Source organism: Drosophila sechellia, chromosome 3R (assembly GCF_004382195.2).
Source record: "Drosophila sechellia strain sech25 chromosome 3R, ASM438219v1, whole genome shotgun sequence".
NCBI classification, from domain to species: Eukaryota; Metazoa; Arthropoda; class Insecta; order Diptera; family Drosophilidae; genus Drosophila; species Drosophila sechellia.
The window spans coordinates 10221754-10238910 of NC_045952.1; the positions used below are offsets into that span (position 1 = coordinate 10221754).

The window sequence follows — 17157 nt, forward strand, 5'->3', positions numbered from 1 at the left end:
TAAAACATTTTAAATTTAAAATGAAAACTGTTAGCAAATTAGCTTAATATTATTTTATATTCGAATTTCTAATTAAAAGTTTAAATTCTTGGAAGTGTAAGTTCAATTGATTATTTAGAGAATGGCATACTCACTATCAACAAGTACATCTAGTTGCTGCAAAAATATCACATATTAATGGTGATTAATTGGTTGATCCTAAGACAGATAAGGTTTTTGGAAACCGATTGGCTAATTGGCCATATTTTTGGCCGACAGGAGGAAGCAGGTCCGTTGGCCAGAAATAGAGGCCCATTTTAGCCAAAGATCGATCGCATACGCACCCCTTTCCAGTTGCTAGGGCCTTCTGGTGGGTCGATTTATAGTGGCTGACAAAACCAAAACAAACAACTGTCAATATCAACTCGACTTATCTAGAACAGGGAATTACTCACTTGAAGCGTTATTAATTTAAATTGACAATGGAGGCGGTGGCGGTGGCGGTGGCGGTGGCGGTGGCGATGCCTACACAATGCGGACATATGTACATATGTAGCACTCGAGGATTTTCACTTTAGTACGGGTATTTGTCGATTTCTGATTTCTGATTTGCGATAACGACCACCGATCATACATAGTTGGCATGCCCGCGCCGCGAGAGCCGTCTGAATTCACAGGGTTCTGAGTGCTGAGTAACAGAGAGTGCGAGGCATTTCGAGGCGATCGCGAGATTTTCGAACCGAAGTCGGCGGCAGCGAGTGCCAAATTTAAACGCAGTCGATCGCTGGCGGTGAGCAGACGTGTGCTGCGCTCGATTCAGATTCAGATTCGAATAAAGATACTCTCGCTCGGCAACAAACAAGTTCTAAATTTATCGCTCGCACTCGCGGGGAATCGAATCTGGTGTGTCTTTGACATAAAAAGCGTTTTCGGAGCTGTGAAGGTAAGCGAAAAACTCGAGAAAACTCGAAGCAACTGGAAAAACCCAGCGGGTTCAAGGTGTAAAAGCTGTGCCACAGGTTATCCAACCGTATATATCCCATATGCCCTGTAAAAGAGCCATCCAAAGCACGTGCTTTGGCAGCGGGGAGTATGTGCAATTAAGCCCAATTTGAATGCACTTTGGCACGTGATGCTGGCTGCTGACAGCTACTAGTCGGAGAAGTGAGCTTACTGGGGGCTGCGGGGCACACCTGTCATGGGACCCATTGTGCAAACACCTGCCAGAAGTCGCAGCTAAAGTCAGAGCGGCAGATACGCGCAGCGCTATCTCTTTCGTAAGCCCCGAGTATCTCTGAGATACTCAGGTACGCACCTACTACGTTCGCAATGTGTGTGTGTGTTAGTCGACCCTTGTCATGTGAATATGATACTCTCCAGAGTATCTGTGAGTCGCGCTCTCTTTTGCAAAGTCGCGAGTTTTCGAGTTTTATGCAATCATCATAATCATATGGGGGGCTACTATCATGTGATCTTTTTCTCGGGGTCTCGGTTTCCAGAAGCCTTGCCCTCACAAAGATCTTCAGCTGGAACGGAAACTCGAAAAGCTGGGCTCGAGTAGTTGCGAATAGCGCACAATAAATACCAGTCGATTATGATTTATGGATCGCTCTTTAAATTGTCCAATGGCACTTCCCATCGATCAATCAGTATTGCGCTGATTAGCCACAGTCGCAGACCCAGTTTATGAATGGGGAAAATCAGATCGATTCCAGAAATCTAGCAGTTTCACATCTCAAGTATAGTATTTTGCCGAGCTGCACAAGTGCTCCTGGTCGATCGTCCAATTAATTAGCTATATAAAGCCACAGCCCGGCCACTCGAGTCGCCGATCTCCAGTTACGTAACTCTATATGTACATAGCTTATCGGCGGAGTGGTCGGCAAACACTGCACTTCAAGAGAAATAATGCAGACTTTGATGGCTTATTTTTCTGTGCTCCTATGACACTAGGTATACAATATTATAACCTCAGGAAATTGCGTAAAAAGGCTATTTATAAGGAGCTGATACTAGCTAATTTATTAGCTAGCTGGCTTCTGTTTTACAGCGCTATATAATTTTGAATTCCCCCCATTAGTTCGATAATAAGTGCAGTGTCATAGGGGCATAATCATATTTGTGACGCAATGAAAAGGTTTCTTCGCACAGAAGCAGTTGAAGAAAATGAATTGAATTGACAATTGGCATTAATAAAAGATGAGTGCGGACTCTTTTTGTTTCTCGATCGCCTCCACTGTGGATTCACATTGAATTGGTTCGGTTATTCGTGCCAGCGAGTTCTTAATTACCCGCAGTGGAAAAAAATGGTTTTGTCATAAAACCGAGCGCAAAGGCACCATTAAAACTAGAAGTTATATTCGTATTCGAATTAACAACAAATAGCGAACGGGAGAGCCAAAGCGCAGAGCGATAAAGAGAGAAGCAAACAAAACAGAGCGCGAATTCAACGAAACTTCGAAGTGTAGCGATATTAGCCTACTCACACATGGGCGTGCGCCCGCTCCCAACAGCAAAAAAGGGGGTTGTCAATGTCAACCGCTCGTTCGCTCTCTCGGCGCCGCTCCTCCGCCCACTCAGCCCCTCCCTCTCCGCTCACCGACGAATAAATGTGATTAAGGCTCACCCACAACTCGCGTGTGACAGCCAAGGAGCAGCAACAACAACTAAAACAACAACATTGCATCTGAAGTACAGTGCAGCTTGCTTAAGTCGCTCCGCTCAGTGAATATTATTATTGTTCTCACAGCTAAGGCTCTTATTGCAATTTGAGACGTATTAAGTCTTACATTTCACCTTCACTTATTGTCGTAATAAGTAATTATTTTAATCAAAGACTTCTGGACATTTAGAAACAATAAAAGTTAACCTGTACATAGTGGTAGGCGCACCCACACTAGAGTCCACTCACGAAAGTGACCAACAAAGCGAGGAGCAGAGCAGCGAAGAGGAGGAGAGAAGAAAGCGGGAGAGAAAAGAGAAGGCGAAGAGAGCGAACGCCACTTAGTTGTTGTTTTGAAGTCGAACTGGTTTACAGTTAGCAGTTAGCAGTTGCCTCTCAGCTGGCTCAGTGTTTTTTTCGTATTCGAGCTGTGCGTGTGAACTGTGATATTGCGATATTGGGCTATCGCAATTGGAAACTGGACTTTTGGTTGAATTTATTATAAATGAAAGTGCGCTCGTTGAATCACTAAACAACATTTGAGCAGGCGAGTTACAATTGTATTACCGGTTTTTTTTGAAGCCAATCGAGTTTTGAAGGTAATTCTCGTCGCCGGAGGTACGGTTTTCATGTGAATTTATACTAATTTATTGCTTTTATTATAATTAGAAGCTGAGCTTTGTTCTTATGTATTGCCCAGCAATATACATATCTGTAATATAATATACCAATTCCATATTGAGTTCAGAGAGTAATATAAAACTTTGTATGTAAATAGGTTTAATATCTACATATAATTCCTAGGTTAAAGTCTGAGCCATATCTATTTCCGCTTTTAAGTGATAAACCTTCAATATTAAGTTAGCCAAACAATGAATTATAAATAGGAAGCTTTCCCATTCGCTATTTTCTACGCCTTAGAAAGAATACAACACTAAAATATTGATAAATTTCTAGAACCTAATTGGTCTATAAGTTTGTTCTTGAATGTATTATTAAGCCAAGTACTAGAAATGCCCTGAACTAGTGTGTTTAAAAATGCACACCATTGAACCATGGGAAATCCTTCAAATGTGGTTTGAAATTGCGCCACTTAACATCGTTAATAGTTAACACCGCCAAATTGCATTATAAATTTAACAAGTAGCCGCTTTAAATTGGACAGAACCGCTCTATAAGGATTTCCCCCACCTTGGCACACGCCAATAGTAATTTAATAATGCCATAAAGATGTTGAAAAAACAATTGCCCGACAAACATTCTAAAATGAGCCTTAACCAACTGAGAACTTGGCATATTCCTAATTAATAATAGGAGCAATTAGGCTGCGAATTTCATGACTCTGCTATTTTTAGCAAACTGGTGACAGCCAACGATTCTTGCACAGAACAACAATGTGTCAACCTACATAAATGCTGGCTGAGCTGATAAAATAAAAGCATAACGCTGAAACTGCTCGAAAGATATGGCGACGCTCGAAGGGAAGCAACAGGCGATAGGGAGCATATAAACAAAGTGGACGCGGATCAGATTGAGGAGTCATATGCAATTCCAATCCCCAGAATTCTCGTTTCAAGCCCCCCTTCTCCACCCATCCGACTTTAGTTGGTCACATGATTGATGTAGCTCCAATAGCTCTGGGTTGGGTTTGTCGATGGATATCTATGACGTTCCCATACTGGCTACTGTCCAATTGTCTTGGCGGCCACCCAAGGGTTTTATTATTCTATAGTATGACATATTGGGCTTTAGAGTTTCCAACATTATGAATATTTTTGCAAACGCAAGAGTTTACTATTCATAATCTTTCGCAAATACTTGCGGATTCCATTATTATTGATTCAATTTCAATGGAATTACATTAAACTGCTATATTAAAAATTAGCTATAGAGATATCTTTACTCGAGAACAAATGCCCAATGTTTTGTTCTTAATGCCTGCCACCTCTGCATAAATGTGTTCACATATAATAACACATCATTCGTTTTATGTGTGTACCGCAAAAAGCAAAAGCTAATTTTCCTGCTGCCGCGAAATGGGGGACTGGCCACTTGGACGGGATCCAGGGATCTCGGGGATCCGGGTGAGCCATTAAAGTTCGATAATGTGCGAGGCTGACGTCGCCGTGTCGTTGACTGTTTGGCCCGATGATGTCACAACAAACCTTTGTGTCTGTCGTCTGTGTGTACACAGGCGAAATGGCGGAATGCTCTCGAGTGCAGACACCGGAATGGTGACTGGTTGTGACTACGGACCAATGCCCTTTCCCAGGACCTGCCCCACCACTTCCTCGCCGGCACCATATGTCACCCACCCACAGACCAACTAACCCACCCGCTCAATTAAATCAAAAACAGTAATTACTGGCATTATCTGTATCCACCGATTTTTGGTAGAAGTCAACTCCATTTGCACATGGCCCGCTCTTGATAATGTTACAATTATCAGTTCATTTGCTGAACCATAATTTATATTTGCTCATCTGCAGATACATATATCCTCATATGTTGCCTGATTTTTCGAGTTGAGAAAGAAAGTCTAGAAATAATGCATTTACGGTCGACATGGGCGATAAGAAATGTTTTCTTCGACCGTAAACACTGTTGCAGCGAGTCTGAAGATAACTCAAGCAAATAAGTTAAGATTGCGGTGAAAATGGCCTTGCCAAGTGCTCACCCTTCCAGATTACCAACTCCAGGGAATGACATTTTGGGGACATGGGACAACAACATGCGCCTCGCAGCAAGAAATGAGTCAAGATAAACTGGTACTATCCCAATGAGCAGTGAGCAATGAATGCGACCATACAAATAAAATATCTAAACGATTGTTCATATCAAAGATGGGTAATTACTATAAAGTGGAACCATCATAATATGATAAGTCCCACTCCCTATATCGTTTTGAAAGTGCGATAACCGTTGAATCACTTCCGCTGTTTAACTCCTTTTGTATACCATATGTTTTCTCATTCTTTTCGGTACTTTTCCCTTGTTAAGCATTTTATGCGATCTTCAATTTGATTGGAAAAGACCTTGAAGAGTCGCCACGAGTTTGAAATTCATTTGCACTTAACGATCCGTTTGAAGTTACGTGATTTAGCAGTTAATTTCAGGGGCGTAGAACGTGACAAGGTGTTGTAATTGAGCAATCGATGCATATTTGGATCCCAAAATATTGACTCTCCGCTAGTCGCACTGAAAGCCAAAACATGTGTGTTGAGTTTTGGCCAGGTCCGGGCGCCATATGGAGCTGAAAATAGAGTGATTGCCTTTCCGCAGCAGAGGAAAACAAATGAAAGACAAATAAATAAAATGATTTGCAAAGCAAGCCGGCAAAATTCTTATATACATAAATATCTCGGGTTGAATAGCGGGCGAAGTAGCACTGGGAAAAAATTTATTAATATTTTCTGAAATATAGAAAATCTAATTAATAAGAAAGAAATGAAAGAATTGGTAAAAAGATACATAACAGATAGATAGCAAATAGATCTGAAGTTCCTTTTAAACATATACTTTCATAGTAAAAGACCCCTTTCTAACACTATTTCTCTTAGTGCTGCGACTTGTTTATCGTTTACGATATTGTGACCCAGACAAAACATTCACTGAGGGCGAAAACAAAACGTTGTCGTCGACTGAAAAGCAGCTTTTCCCTATTTTAATTGCACGTCTGCGGAATGCCGAAACTTACCACCACCCCCCAAAATCCTCCTTTCGCCCACAGGGAACGTAAGCAGTCGCCAAGATGGGGGACATGTTCCGTAGTGAGGAGATGGCACTCTGCCAGATGTTCATTCAGCCAGAGGCCGCATATACCTCCGTATCTGAGCTGGGCGAAACTGGCTGCGTGCAGTTCCGCGACGTAAGTACGGATTGTCTTTGCGAGATACCGCGACTAATCAGATAATATATCTATCTTGACCAACAGTTGAATGTGAACGTGAACGCCTTCCAGCGGAAGTTCGTCACCGAGGTGCGTCGCTGCGATGAGCTGGAGCGCAAGATCCGCTACATCGAGACGGAGATCAAGAAGGACGGCATCGTCCTGCCCGACATCCAGGATGACATTCCGCGTGCGCCCAATCCACGCGAGATCATCGATCTGGAGGCGCATCTGGAGAAGACCGAGTCGGAGATGATCGAGCTGGCCCAGAACGAGGTGAACATGAAGTCCAACTATCTGGAGCTGACCGAGCTGCGCAAGGTGCTGGAGAACACGCAGGGCTTCTTCTCCGACCAGGAGGTTCTCAACCTGGACTCCTCCAACCGAGCTGGAGGAGACAACGATGCTGCTGCTCAACACCGTGGCCGGCTTGGATTCGTTGCCGGTGTAATTAACCGGGAGCGAGTGTTCGCCTTTGAGCGTATGCTGTGGCGTATCTCCAGGGGCAATGTCTTCCTGAAGCGCTCCGATCTGGACGAACCGTTGAACGATCCGGCCACCGGTCATCCCATCTACAAGACCGTCTTCGTGGCCTTCTTCCAGGGCGAGCAACTGAAGAACCGTATCAAGAAGGTGTGCACTGGCTTCCACGCCTCCCTGTATCCCTGTCCCAGCTCGCACAACGAGCGCGAGGAAATGGTTCGCAACGTGCGCACCCGCCTGGAGGATCTGAAGCTGGTCCTTAGCCAGACGGAGGATCATCGTAGCCGCGTCCTGGCCACCGTGTCCAAGAATCTGCCCTCGTGGTCGATCATGGTCAAGAAGATGAAGGCCATTTACCACACGCTGAATCTTTTCAACATGGACGTGACCAAGAAGTGCCTGATTGGCGAGTGTTGGGTGCCCACCAATGATTTGCCCGTTGTCCAAAAGGCTCTGTCCGATGGATCTGCTGCTGTGGGCAGCACCATACCCTCGTTCCTGAACGTGATCGACACCAATGAGCAGCCACCGACCTTTAACAGAACCAACAAGTTTACCCGTGGCTTCCAGAATCTGATTGATGCCTACGGAGTGGCCTCGTACAGAGAGTGCAATCCCGCCCTGTACACCTGCATCACCTTCCCCTTCCTGTTCGCCGTGATGTTCGGCGATTTGGGTCACGGCCTTATTCTGGTTTTGTTCGGAGCTTGGATGGTTTTGTGCGAGCGCAAGCTGGCTCGCATCCGCAACGGTGGTGAGATCTGGAACATCTTCTTCGGCGGTCGCTACATCATTCTGCTGATGGGTCTGTTTGCCATGTACACTGGTTTGGTATACAACGATGTCTTCTCAAAGTCGATGAACCTGTTTGGATCACGTTGGTTCAACAACTACAACACATCGACTGTCCTGACCAACCCGAACCTGCAGTTGCCGCCCAACAGCTCCGCCGTGGGTGTCTATCCCTTCGGAATGGATCCCGTGTGGCAGTTGGCTGATAACAAGATCATCTTCCTCAACAGTTTCAAGATGAAGCTGTCGATCATTTTCGGAGTGCTGCACATGGTGTTCGGCGTGTGCATGTCGGTCGTTAACTTCACCCACTTCAAGCGTTACGCCTCCATTTTCTTGGAGTTCGTACCCCAAATCCTGTTCCTGCTACTGCTCTTCGGCTACATGGTGTTCATGATGTGAGTTTACCTGTAAATAGCTTACTCCCTTCTTTATCTAACGAGTGCTTTTGTGTGCAGGTTCTTCAAGTGGTTCAGCTATAACGCTAGGACTAGCTTCCAGCCAGAAACTCCTGGATGCGCTCCCTCCGTGCTGATCATGTTCATCAACATGATGTTGTTCAAGAACACTGAGCCGCCAAAGGGTTGCAACGAGTTCATGTTCGAGTCACAGCCCCAGTTGCAGAAGGCCTTTGTGCTCATCGCCCTGTGCTGCATTCCCTGGATGCTTCTGGGCAAGCCACTGTACATCAAATTCACCCGCAAAAACAAGGCTCATGTGGGTTTCTCATTTAAATATTTTAAGCTGATCCAGTATTAATTGCCAATTCTCTCTCGCAGGCCAATCACAATGGTCAGTTGACCGGCAACATGGAACTAGCCGAAGGCGAGACTCCTCTGCCCACAGGATTCTCTGGAAACGAGGAGAATGCCGGTGGTGCCCATGGCCATGACGATGAGCCGATGAGCGAAATCTACATCCATCAAGCCATCCACACCATCGAATACGTGCTCAGTACCATCTCGCACACGGCGTCTTATCTGCGTCTCTGGGCTCTGTCCCTGGCTCACGCCCGTAAATATTTCTAGACCTCAATTCTTTTTGATAAACTAACTAATAACTCGCGAATTGCAGAGCTCTCCGAGGTGCTGTGGCAAATGGTGTTGTCCCTGGGCCTTAAGATGTCCGGCGTGGGCGGTGCCATTGGTCTATTCATCATCTTCGGCGCCTGGTGCTTGTTCACCCTGGCTATCCTGGTCCTCATGGAGGGTCTGTCTGCCTTCCTGCACACCCTGCGTCTGCACTGGGTGGAGTTCATGAGCAAGTTCTACGAGGGAATGGGCTACGCCTTCCAGCCGTTCAGCTTCAAGGCCATTCTCGATGGCGAGGAGGAGGAGTAAACCCATCCAAATGTGCTCAAACTAGGGAAACATGTATACACATTTATACCCGCAGCCCGAACTATTTTGATTGTTTGTTAAATGTTTTTGTTTTGTTTAATTTTTTGGATATTGTCAGTATTGTGGTGCTCTTCCCACATTTTTGTATCCTCCGTTGTGTATTCCATTTGTAGTCAAAGTATTCCCCTTTTGAGTTGTGCCTAGTATTCTCAAAAACCGTTTCGAAAGCAATAATTTGATATTCATTGTTATAAATAACTACTTATACAAATAATAATTGTAATAAATATACAGCAAAGAAGAGAACGAAGACTTGTTGGAATTCATTGAAAACTCAAACCCCACAGCTTATCTACCACAGTTCTTATACTTTATTGAATTTCATTTTTTTATAGCATTCTTTTGGGATGTCCACAAATGTGTTTCACGCCCAGATACAGATAGACAATATTATCTTTATAGTTTGTATTATTTACAGAAGTTCCTATGTGTATAAATTGACTTGTAAATGTATTGAGTAGGAAATTAATTCGTAAGCGACTGACAATTGGTTTTTAAGTCCAAATGGTTGAGCTTTACAGCCAAAGGTAAGGTAACCGCTGATAAGGAACAGTCATGGTGAGGGAAACCGCAATAGGGGTAACGGGCATTCCATCACATTGATGGATGGCTCGATTGGGCACCAAGTTCCCCAAATATTTATCCAGGGTGGGCAACTCGCCTGCACTGATAAGCCGGTAAAGTTGCTCGTGGGCCAGCAAATGCCACGGAACCTTCCTCGTCCAAGTCAAGTGACCAGACCGATCAGTTCGTCAGCTGTGCTCTGAAAGTGAGGAGCCCACTCCGGAATTCTTTTACCCCAAGGAGCAACAGGATCAGTTATCATGTCCAAGTGGTGGAGCTGCGGCTCCAATAAGGAGAGCAACAGCATCTTCCGCAGCGAGGTGATGTCCTTGGTGCAAATGTATCTGCAGCCGGAGGCAGCCTACGATACAATTGCCGCCTTGGGCGAAGTGGGATGTGTTCAGTTCCGTGATGTAAGTGCTGCCAAAAAAAAGTATCAAGGATCAAGGATAACATAAATGTGATACCATAGTTGTGTGTGTCCAGATTAAAAAGTTGACCTCGGTATGATTCTGAAATCTTTTATCATCTTTCAAACAGTTGAATGCGAAAATAAACGCCCAGCAGCGAAAATTTATTGGCGAGGTGAGACGCTGCGATGAACTGGAGCGCCGGATCCGCTACGTAACCGCCGAGTTGAACAAGGAGGGTCACAAGGTGCTCGATCTAATGGATGACTTCCCACCGGCCCCGCAGCCACGCGAGATTATTGATTTGGAGTTGCATCTGGAGAAGACAGAGACAGAAATCCTGGAGCTGGCTGCCAACAATGTGAACCTGCAGACCAGCTACTTGGAGCTAAGCGAGATGATCCAAGTGCTGGAGCGTACCGATCAGTTCTTTTCGGACCAGGAGTCGCACAACTTTGATCTGAATAAGATGGGCACCCACCGCGATCCCGAGAAGTCCAATGGCCATCTGGGATTCGTGGCTGGCGTAATCAGCAGGGAGAGGGAGTACGCCTTCGAGCGAATGCTCTGGCGTATTTCCCGGGGCAATGTCTTTGTTCGCCGTTGCGATGTTGATGTGGCTCTAACAGATCCCAAGACTGGCAATGTGCTGCACAAGAGCGTCTTCGTGGTCTTCTTCCAGGGCGACCAGTTGCAGGCCAGGATCCGCAAGGTGTGCACTGGTTTCCATGCCCACATGTATCCCTGTCCCAGCTCACACTCCGAGCGCCAGGAGATGGTCAAGAATGTGAGGACCCGACTGGAGGACCTCCAGGTTATCATTAACCAGACGAGTGACCACAGGACTTGCGTCCTGCAGGCTGCCTTGAAACAGCTACCCACCTGGAGCGCCATGGTCAAGAAGATGAAGGGCATCTACCATACGTTGAACCTTTTCAACGTGGATCTGGGCAGCAAGTGCCTGATTGGCGAAGGTTGGGTGCCCAAGAGAGAACTGGAGCTGGTCGAGGTCGCTCTGGCTGCAGGATCAGCCAGTGTGGGCAGCACTGTGCCTTCGTTCATCAACGTATTGGACACCAAGAAGGAGCCACCAACCCACTTCAGGACCAATAAGTTTACACGTGGTTTCCAAAACTTGATTGATGCCTATGGAATCGCTGGCTACAGGGAGGTGAACCCTGGTCTGTACACCTGCATCACTTTCCCCTTTCTGTTTGCGGTGATGTTCGGAGATATGGGCCACGGAACAATCCTCTTCCTTCTGGGTTTGTGGATGGTGATCGACGAAAAACGGCTGTCCAAGAAGCGAGGTGGCGAGATCTGGACCATCTTCTTCGCCGGACGATATATTATCATGCTGATGGGTCTGTTCGCTATGTACACTGGATTCCACTATAACGACATCTTTTCCAAGTCGATTAATGTTTTTGGCACTCGCTGGGTCAATGTGTACAATCGAACCACTGTGCTGACCAATCCCACGCTGCAGCTGAACCCTTCGGTAGCCACTCGTGGTGTTTACCCAATGGGCATCGATCCCATTTGGCAGTCGGCCTCGAACAAGATCATTTTCCTAAACACCTACAAGATGAAACTGTCGATCATCTTTGGAGTGCTACACATGGTCTTTGGCGTGTGCATGTCGGTGGAGAATTTTGTATTCTTTAAGAAATACGCCTACATCATCCTGCAGTTCGTGCCCCAGGTTCTCTTCCTGCTTCTCATGTTCGGCTACATGTGCTTCATGATGTTCTACAAGTGGGTCAAGTACAGTCCAACCACAGACGTGGAGGCCGATACTCCTGGATGTGCGCCCTCGGTCCTGATAATGTTTATCGACATGGTGCTTTTCAAGACGGAGACGGCCCTGCCAGGCTGTGATGTCAATATGTTCCCCATTCAAAAGAACCTGGAGATGATCTTCCTGGTGGTGGCCCTTCTTTGCATTCCCTGGATTCTGCTTGGAAAACCTCTATACATTAAATACCAACGCCGCAACAGGGTAAGTTATTGGGACTGTGATAATTACCCAATTACCTCGTAATATATCTATATACCTTCTAGCCTGCTGGACCAGTGGTGGAAGTGGACGAGATCGTAGAGAAGATAGAGGTGACCACTGGCAAGGAGATCATCATCACTGAGGTAGCCGAGGCCCACGAGTCGGGAGGACACAGCGAGGAGGATGACGAGCCGATGAGCGAGATCTGGATCCACCAGGCCATCCACACAATCGAGTATATCCTTAGTACCATCTCCCACACGGCCTCATATCTTCGTCTCTGGGCCTTGTCCTTAGCTCATGCCCGTAAGAATCTGCCAAGTCAGTAATGGATTCGTTACTTCATGAAGATCTTATTTCAGAGCTCTCGGAGGTGCTGTGGACTATGGTGCTGGCGATGGGACTTCAGATGAACGGATACGTGGGCGCCATTGGGCTGTTTTTCATCTTCGCCGTTTGGGAGTTCTTCACCATCGCTATCATGGTCATGATGGAGGGTCTTTCCGCCTTCCTGCACACATTGCGCTTGCACTGGGTGGAGTTCATGAGCAAGTTCTATGTGGGAAACGGATATCCGTTCACTCCATTCTGTTTCAAGGATATTTTGATCGTCGTCGAAGATGATTAGAATCATTAGGGGAGCCATAGTGGTTCCCTCCTGAAAAAGATTTAATTAAAAAAGCATTACAAAATACTATGAAGTACTTTATTTGTCAAATTATTTAGAAAACGAAGCAATGTCTTTTAGGAAGATGAGGTATTATTTGGGACCTTATTTTCCAATGGACTTGTGGACTTGTGGACTTGTTCAAATGTTATTTGTTTTCCTGGACTTGAAGTGAAAAAATTTTGGATTTTAGGTCATCGATCATTTCACTGTGGAAAAAACAAACATTTGGAATACATTTTCTTGTAAGGTTTTTTTTTTGCCTTATAATAGTTACTCACATGAGCTCATGTTCGATCTGACCTAGAACACGGATATCATTAGCAATTGACTCCTGGGTGGTGTTAATATGTTCTCGCTTCTTTTTGAGCTCCTCGGTCTTTAGAGCCGTCTTAGCGCGAATTTCTTGCGTTTCTTTCTTAGTGTTAAGTATGGTCTTCTTTAGATCGTGGTGGTTCTGAAATAGAAAACATTTGTATAGAATTTCACAGATCTTCAAAGTTACTGGTTTCTTGAGAAGATTACATACCATCACGGTAAACTCATCGAAGCATTGGTTCCGCTGCTGCATCTCGACTTTGTCCTTGAGGGCCTTCTTGCAATGGGCATCGTAGGCCTGGGGGACGTTTCTCTTGGCGGTGACCGCCTGATTGAGGCTCTCCAGGATCTTTCCGTTCTTGGTATGCAGAAAGTTGATGTCATCCACAAGATTCTGGGGATTGGGGACGTGGATCAAGTCGTTCAAAGTGGTGTACTTCTCGGCGATCAGGACATCCAACACCTTCTTCTTTTCATCAACCAGCGCGGTACGGTGACCATTTTCGGAGCACTACAATAATATCAAAATGCATAAGAATTTTATCTAAAAATGTTTCCTTTCTTAAGTTACCAATTGGGCCACAGATTTCTCAATGTATGCAGTCACTTGGTCATCTTCCTCAGGTGGGACCTCAGTTTTGGAGTCTTCCTTGTTCCAATCTTGGTTACTACCCATTGCTCATTTAGTTTTGGATTACAATTTGTTTAATTGTAAGAATAATTGTAATTCTATTCAAGTTCTGGCGAAATTTCAGTTTTAAGGTACAAAATGGCGGCAAACTTAGTGTTGGAAAACAGCAGATAGGTCGATGACGATAACAACTACTTAATATTCTGCACACTTACTGGTGATAGATCTGTTGATGAGCGCGCTTTTTAAATTTACACCAATTTACAATTTGAAATATTTATGTTTTAATCAAAGAACACCAGTACTCCATAACTTTAATAGTTTCCAAATCTGAAATTGGTAGACAATTATTCATATATTATCGAATGGCTTGTGACTCTGATCAAAATATAAATATCTTCTTCTACATGTTTCACACCATTCGGCCAAAGACACTAGAATAAAAACTGAAAAACAACTGAATCGAATGTGAATTTTAAATAATAAAAATTGTTCTTGTATGTTGTATGTAACATCAAAGGAAATTATTATAACTACTGCAATTTTAAACATACATTTAACAAAAAGAAGACATAACGTGGTGGTTCTGAAATAGAAAACATTTGTATAGAATTTCACAGATCTTCAAAGTTACTGGTTTCTTGAGAAGATTACATACCATCACGGTAAACTCATCGAAGCATTGGTTCCGCTGCTGCATCTCGACTTTGTCCTTGAGGGCCTTCTTGCAATGGGCATCGTAGGCCTGGGGGACGTTTCTCTTGGCGGTGACCGCCTGATTGAGGCTCTCCAGGATCTTTCCGTTCTTGGTATGCAGAAAGTTGATGTCATCCACAAGATTCTGGGGATTGGGGACGTGGATCAAGTCGTTCAAAGTGGTGTACTTCTCGGCGATCAGGACATCCAACACCTTCTTCTTTTCATCAACCAGCGCGGTACGGTGACCATTTTCGGAGCACTACAATAATATCAAAATGCATAAGAATTTTATCTAAAAATGTTTCCTTTCTTAAGTTACCAATTGGGCCACAGATTTCTCAATGTATGCAGTCACTTGGTCATCTTCCTCAGGTGGGACCTCAGTTTTGGAGTCTTCCTTGTTCCAATCTTGGTTACTACCCATTGCTCATTTAGTTTTGGATTACAATTTGTTTAATTGTAAGAATAATTGTAATTCTATTCAAGTTCTGGCGAAATTTCAGTTTTAAGGTACAAAATGGCGGCAAACTTAGTGTTGGAAAACAGCAGATAGGTCGATGACGATAACAACTACTTAATATTCTGCACACTTACTGGTGATAGATCTGTTGATGAGCGCGCTTTTTAAATTTACACCAATTTACAATTTGAAATATTTATGTTTTAATCAAAGAACACCAGTACTCCATAACTTTAATAGTTTCCAAATCTGAAATTGGTAGACAATTATTCATATATTATCGAATGGCTTGTGACTCTGATCAAAATATAAATATCTTCTTTTACATGTTTCACACCATTCGGCCAAAGACACTAGAATAAAAACTGAAAAACAACTGAATCGAATGTGAATTTTAAATAATAAAAATTGTTCTTGTATGTTGTATGTAACATCAAAGGAAATTATTATAACTACTGCAATTTTAAACATACATTTAACAAAAAGAAGACATAACATTGAGAAATAAATATTTCATAAAAATAATACGTAGTAGAAAATAAAAATTTATAAAATAAATAAAAATATGAAAACTGTTTATTGCAAAAGTCATATCTGGAGGCACTAAGTCCGGACACAAGCACTCAACAATCATTGCCTTATTAATTTTTCACACGTCGCAAGCTGAATACTCTAATGACAAATATTCTACTATAAAGTCATTTTGAAATTTATTTTGCGATATTATGATTCGGCGATTACTATTTCTAAGCTTTATTTAAATAATAATAAAGTTAAGGAAATGCAAAACAAGAATTTTTGGCGTGGAGCCAATTGATCAAAAATAATATAGATTTAAAGTCGAAGAACTTCTACGGTGAAGGGCATATTTTGTCAAATTTACAATGCATGAGCATACGTGTGCACACGTCGTCTGCTATCACTGTATGCGTAGAAAAGAGTTGTTCGCTGTAGCGCTCTCCGCTCTCTCGCACTCGAACAAAAACTCGAGAGAGCCTGGAGCCACCTCTAGAGTCACGGCGAAAAAATCGTGTGCCAAAAATTCGTATGGCGTTACGCATCTTGTTATTCTAGTGTCTTTGATTCGGCGAATCTAGTAAACCCTTTACTCTAAGAGTATAACTCTAAGAGTATAACCCGTTGCAAGAAGGTCATCATATTGAGGGCAGCGCTCAGCGGAAAATTCTTGCGGAGGGAAGCGAAATCAGATGTAAATGGTCGAGGGGGGAGTTTATTTAATAATTGTGAAACTCCGGTCAGTTGTGGAGGAGGTCTCCGGTCTTGGTCTTTCCATTCGTAATTCTGGATTAAACCATGTGGCATTATTGTTTCGTTCTTTTGGGACTGGCGGTAGTGGGCTTTGCGGATACCCTGGTTCAGCTCCATGTGAATCCTCCTTACAACGATGTGAACGAAGTGTTCTGGATGCGAAAATTTATTGGCATGGTGAGACGCTGCGATAAACAGCAGCCCGGATCCGCTACGTAAGCGCCGAGTTGAACGAGGAGGGTCACAAGGTGCTCGATCTAAAGGATGACTTCCCACCGGCTCCGCAGTCATGCGAGATTATTGATTTGGAGTTGCATTCTTTTCGGTGCATGTCGGTGGAGAATTTTCTATTTTTTAAGAAATCCTGCAGTTCGTGCCCCAGGTTCTCTTCCTGCTTCTCATGTTCGGCTACATGTGCTTCATGATGTTCTACAAGTGGGTCAAGTACAGTCCAACCACAGACGTGGAGGCCGACACTCCTGTATGTGCGCCCTCGGTCCTGATTATGTTCATCGACATGGTGCGTTTCAAGACGGAGACGGATCCATCAGGCCATCCAATCGAATATATCCTTAGTACCATCTCCCACACGGCCTCATATCTTCGTCTCTGGGCCTTGTCCTTAGCTCATGCCCGTAAGAATCTGCCAAGTCAGTAATTGATTTCGTTACTTCATGAAGATCTTATTTCAGAGCTCTCGGAGGTGCTGTGGACTATGGTGCTGGCGATGGGACTTCAGATGAACGGCTACATGGGCGCCATTGGGCTGTTTTTCATCTTCGCCGTTTGGAAGTTTATCACCATCGCTATCATGGACATGATGGAGGGTCTTTCCGCCTTCCTGGACACATTGCGCTTGGGTGGAGTTCATGAGCAAGTTCTATGTGGGAAACGGATATCCATTCCGTAGAATATAATTTTATCATAGCAGA

The 17157-nt window shown here is 44.2% G+C and overlaps 4 protein-coding genes and 1 long non-coding RNA gene across 8 annotated transcripts; 2 read left to right on the forward strand and 3 right to left on the reverse strand.

The window, feature by feature from the left end:
* Positions 1-33: 33 nt before the first annotated feature.
* LOC116801653 lies at positions 34-625 on the reverse strand. The gene is made up of 3 exons (XR_004362148.1): positions 435-625; positions 324-368; positions 34-156 (listed from the first exon to the last, which is right to left on the reverse strand). It is a non-coding gene; the product is annotated as an uncharacterized LOC116801653 (long non-coding RNA).
* Positions 626-679: 54 nt separating this feature from the next.
* On the forward strand, positions 680-9455 carry LOC6613760 (V-type proton ATPase 116 kDa subunit a). 4 transcript variants are annotated; one of them, XM_002038193.2, is made up of 6 exons: positions 680-922; positions 6372-6509; positions 6576-8203; positions 8264-8522; positions 8585-8819; positions 8880-9455. In XM_002038193.2, the coding sequence occupies exons 2-6, from the start codon at positions 6393-6395 to the stop codon at positions 9143-9145; spliced, it is 2505 nt and encodes an 834-aa protein (XP_002038229.1). In that variant the 5' UTR covers positions 680-922; positions 6372-6392; the 3' UTR covers positions 9146-9455. The 4 variants fall into 4 exon arrangements, with proteins under 4 accessions (XP_002038229.1, XP_032578420.1, XP_032578418.1 ...); XM_032722529.1 differs by lacking the exon at positions 680-922 and adding an exon at positions 3032-3188; XM_032722527.1 differs by lacking the exon at positions 680-922 and adding an exon at positions 3066-3259.
* A 491-nt stretch (positions 9456-9946) lies between these two features.
* Positions 9947-12882, forward strand: LOC116801651 (V-type proton ATPase 116 kDa subunit a). The gene is made up of 4 exons (XM_032722526.1): positions 9947-10182; positions 10310-12181; positions 12244-12487; positions 12544-12882. Exons 1-4 carry the CDS (start codon positions 10030-10032, stop codon positions 12807-12809), a joined length of 2535 nt encoding a protein of 844 aa, XP_032578417.1. The 5' UTR covers positions 9947-10029; the 3' UTR covers positions 12810-12882.
* Positions 12883-12903: 21 nt separating this feature from the next.
* LOC6613762 lies at positions 12904-13956 on the reverse strand. Its single transcript, XM_002038195.2, has 4 exons — positions 13738-13956; positions 13378-13677; positions 13130-13305; positions 12904-13057 (listed from the first exon to the last, which is right to left on the reverse strand). Exons 1-4 carry the CDS (start codon positions 13840-13842, stop codon positions 12997-12999), a joined length of 642 nt encoding a protein of 213 aa, XP_002038231.2. The 5' UTR covers positions 13843-13956; the 3' UTR covers positions 12904-12996.
* A 397-nt stretch (positions 13957-14353) lies between these two features.
* Positions 14354-15034, reverse strand: LOC116801676. Its single transcript, XM_032722657.1, has 2 exons — positions 14816-15034; positions 14354-14755 (listed from the first exon to the last, which is right to left on the reverse strand). The coding sequence occupies exons 1-2, from the start codon at positions 14918-14920 to the stop codon at positions 14354-14356; spliced, it is 507 nt and encodes a 168-aa protein (XP_032578548.1). The 5' UTR covers positions 14921-15034.
* Positions 15035-17157: the final 2123 nt, after the last annotated feature.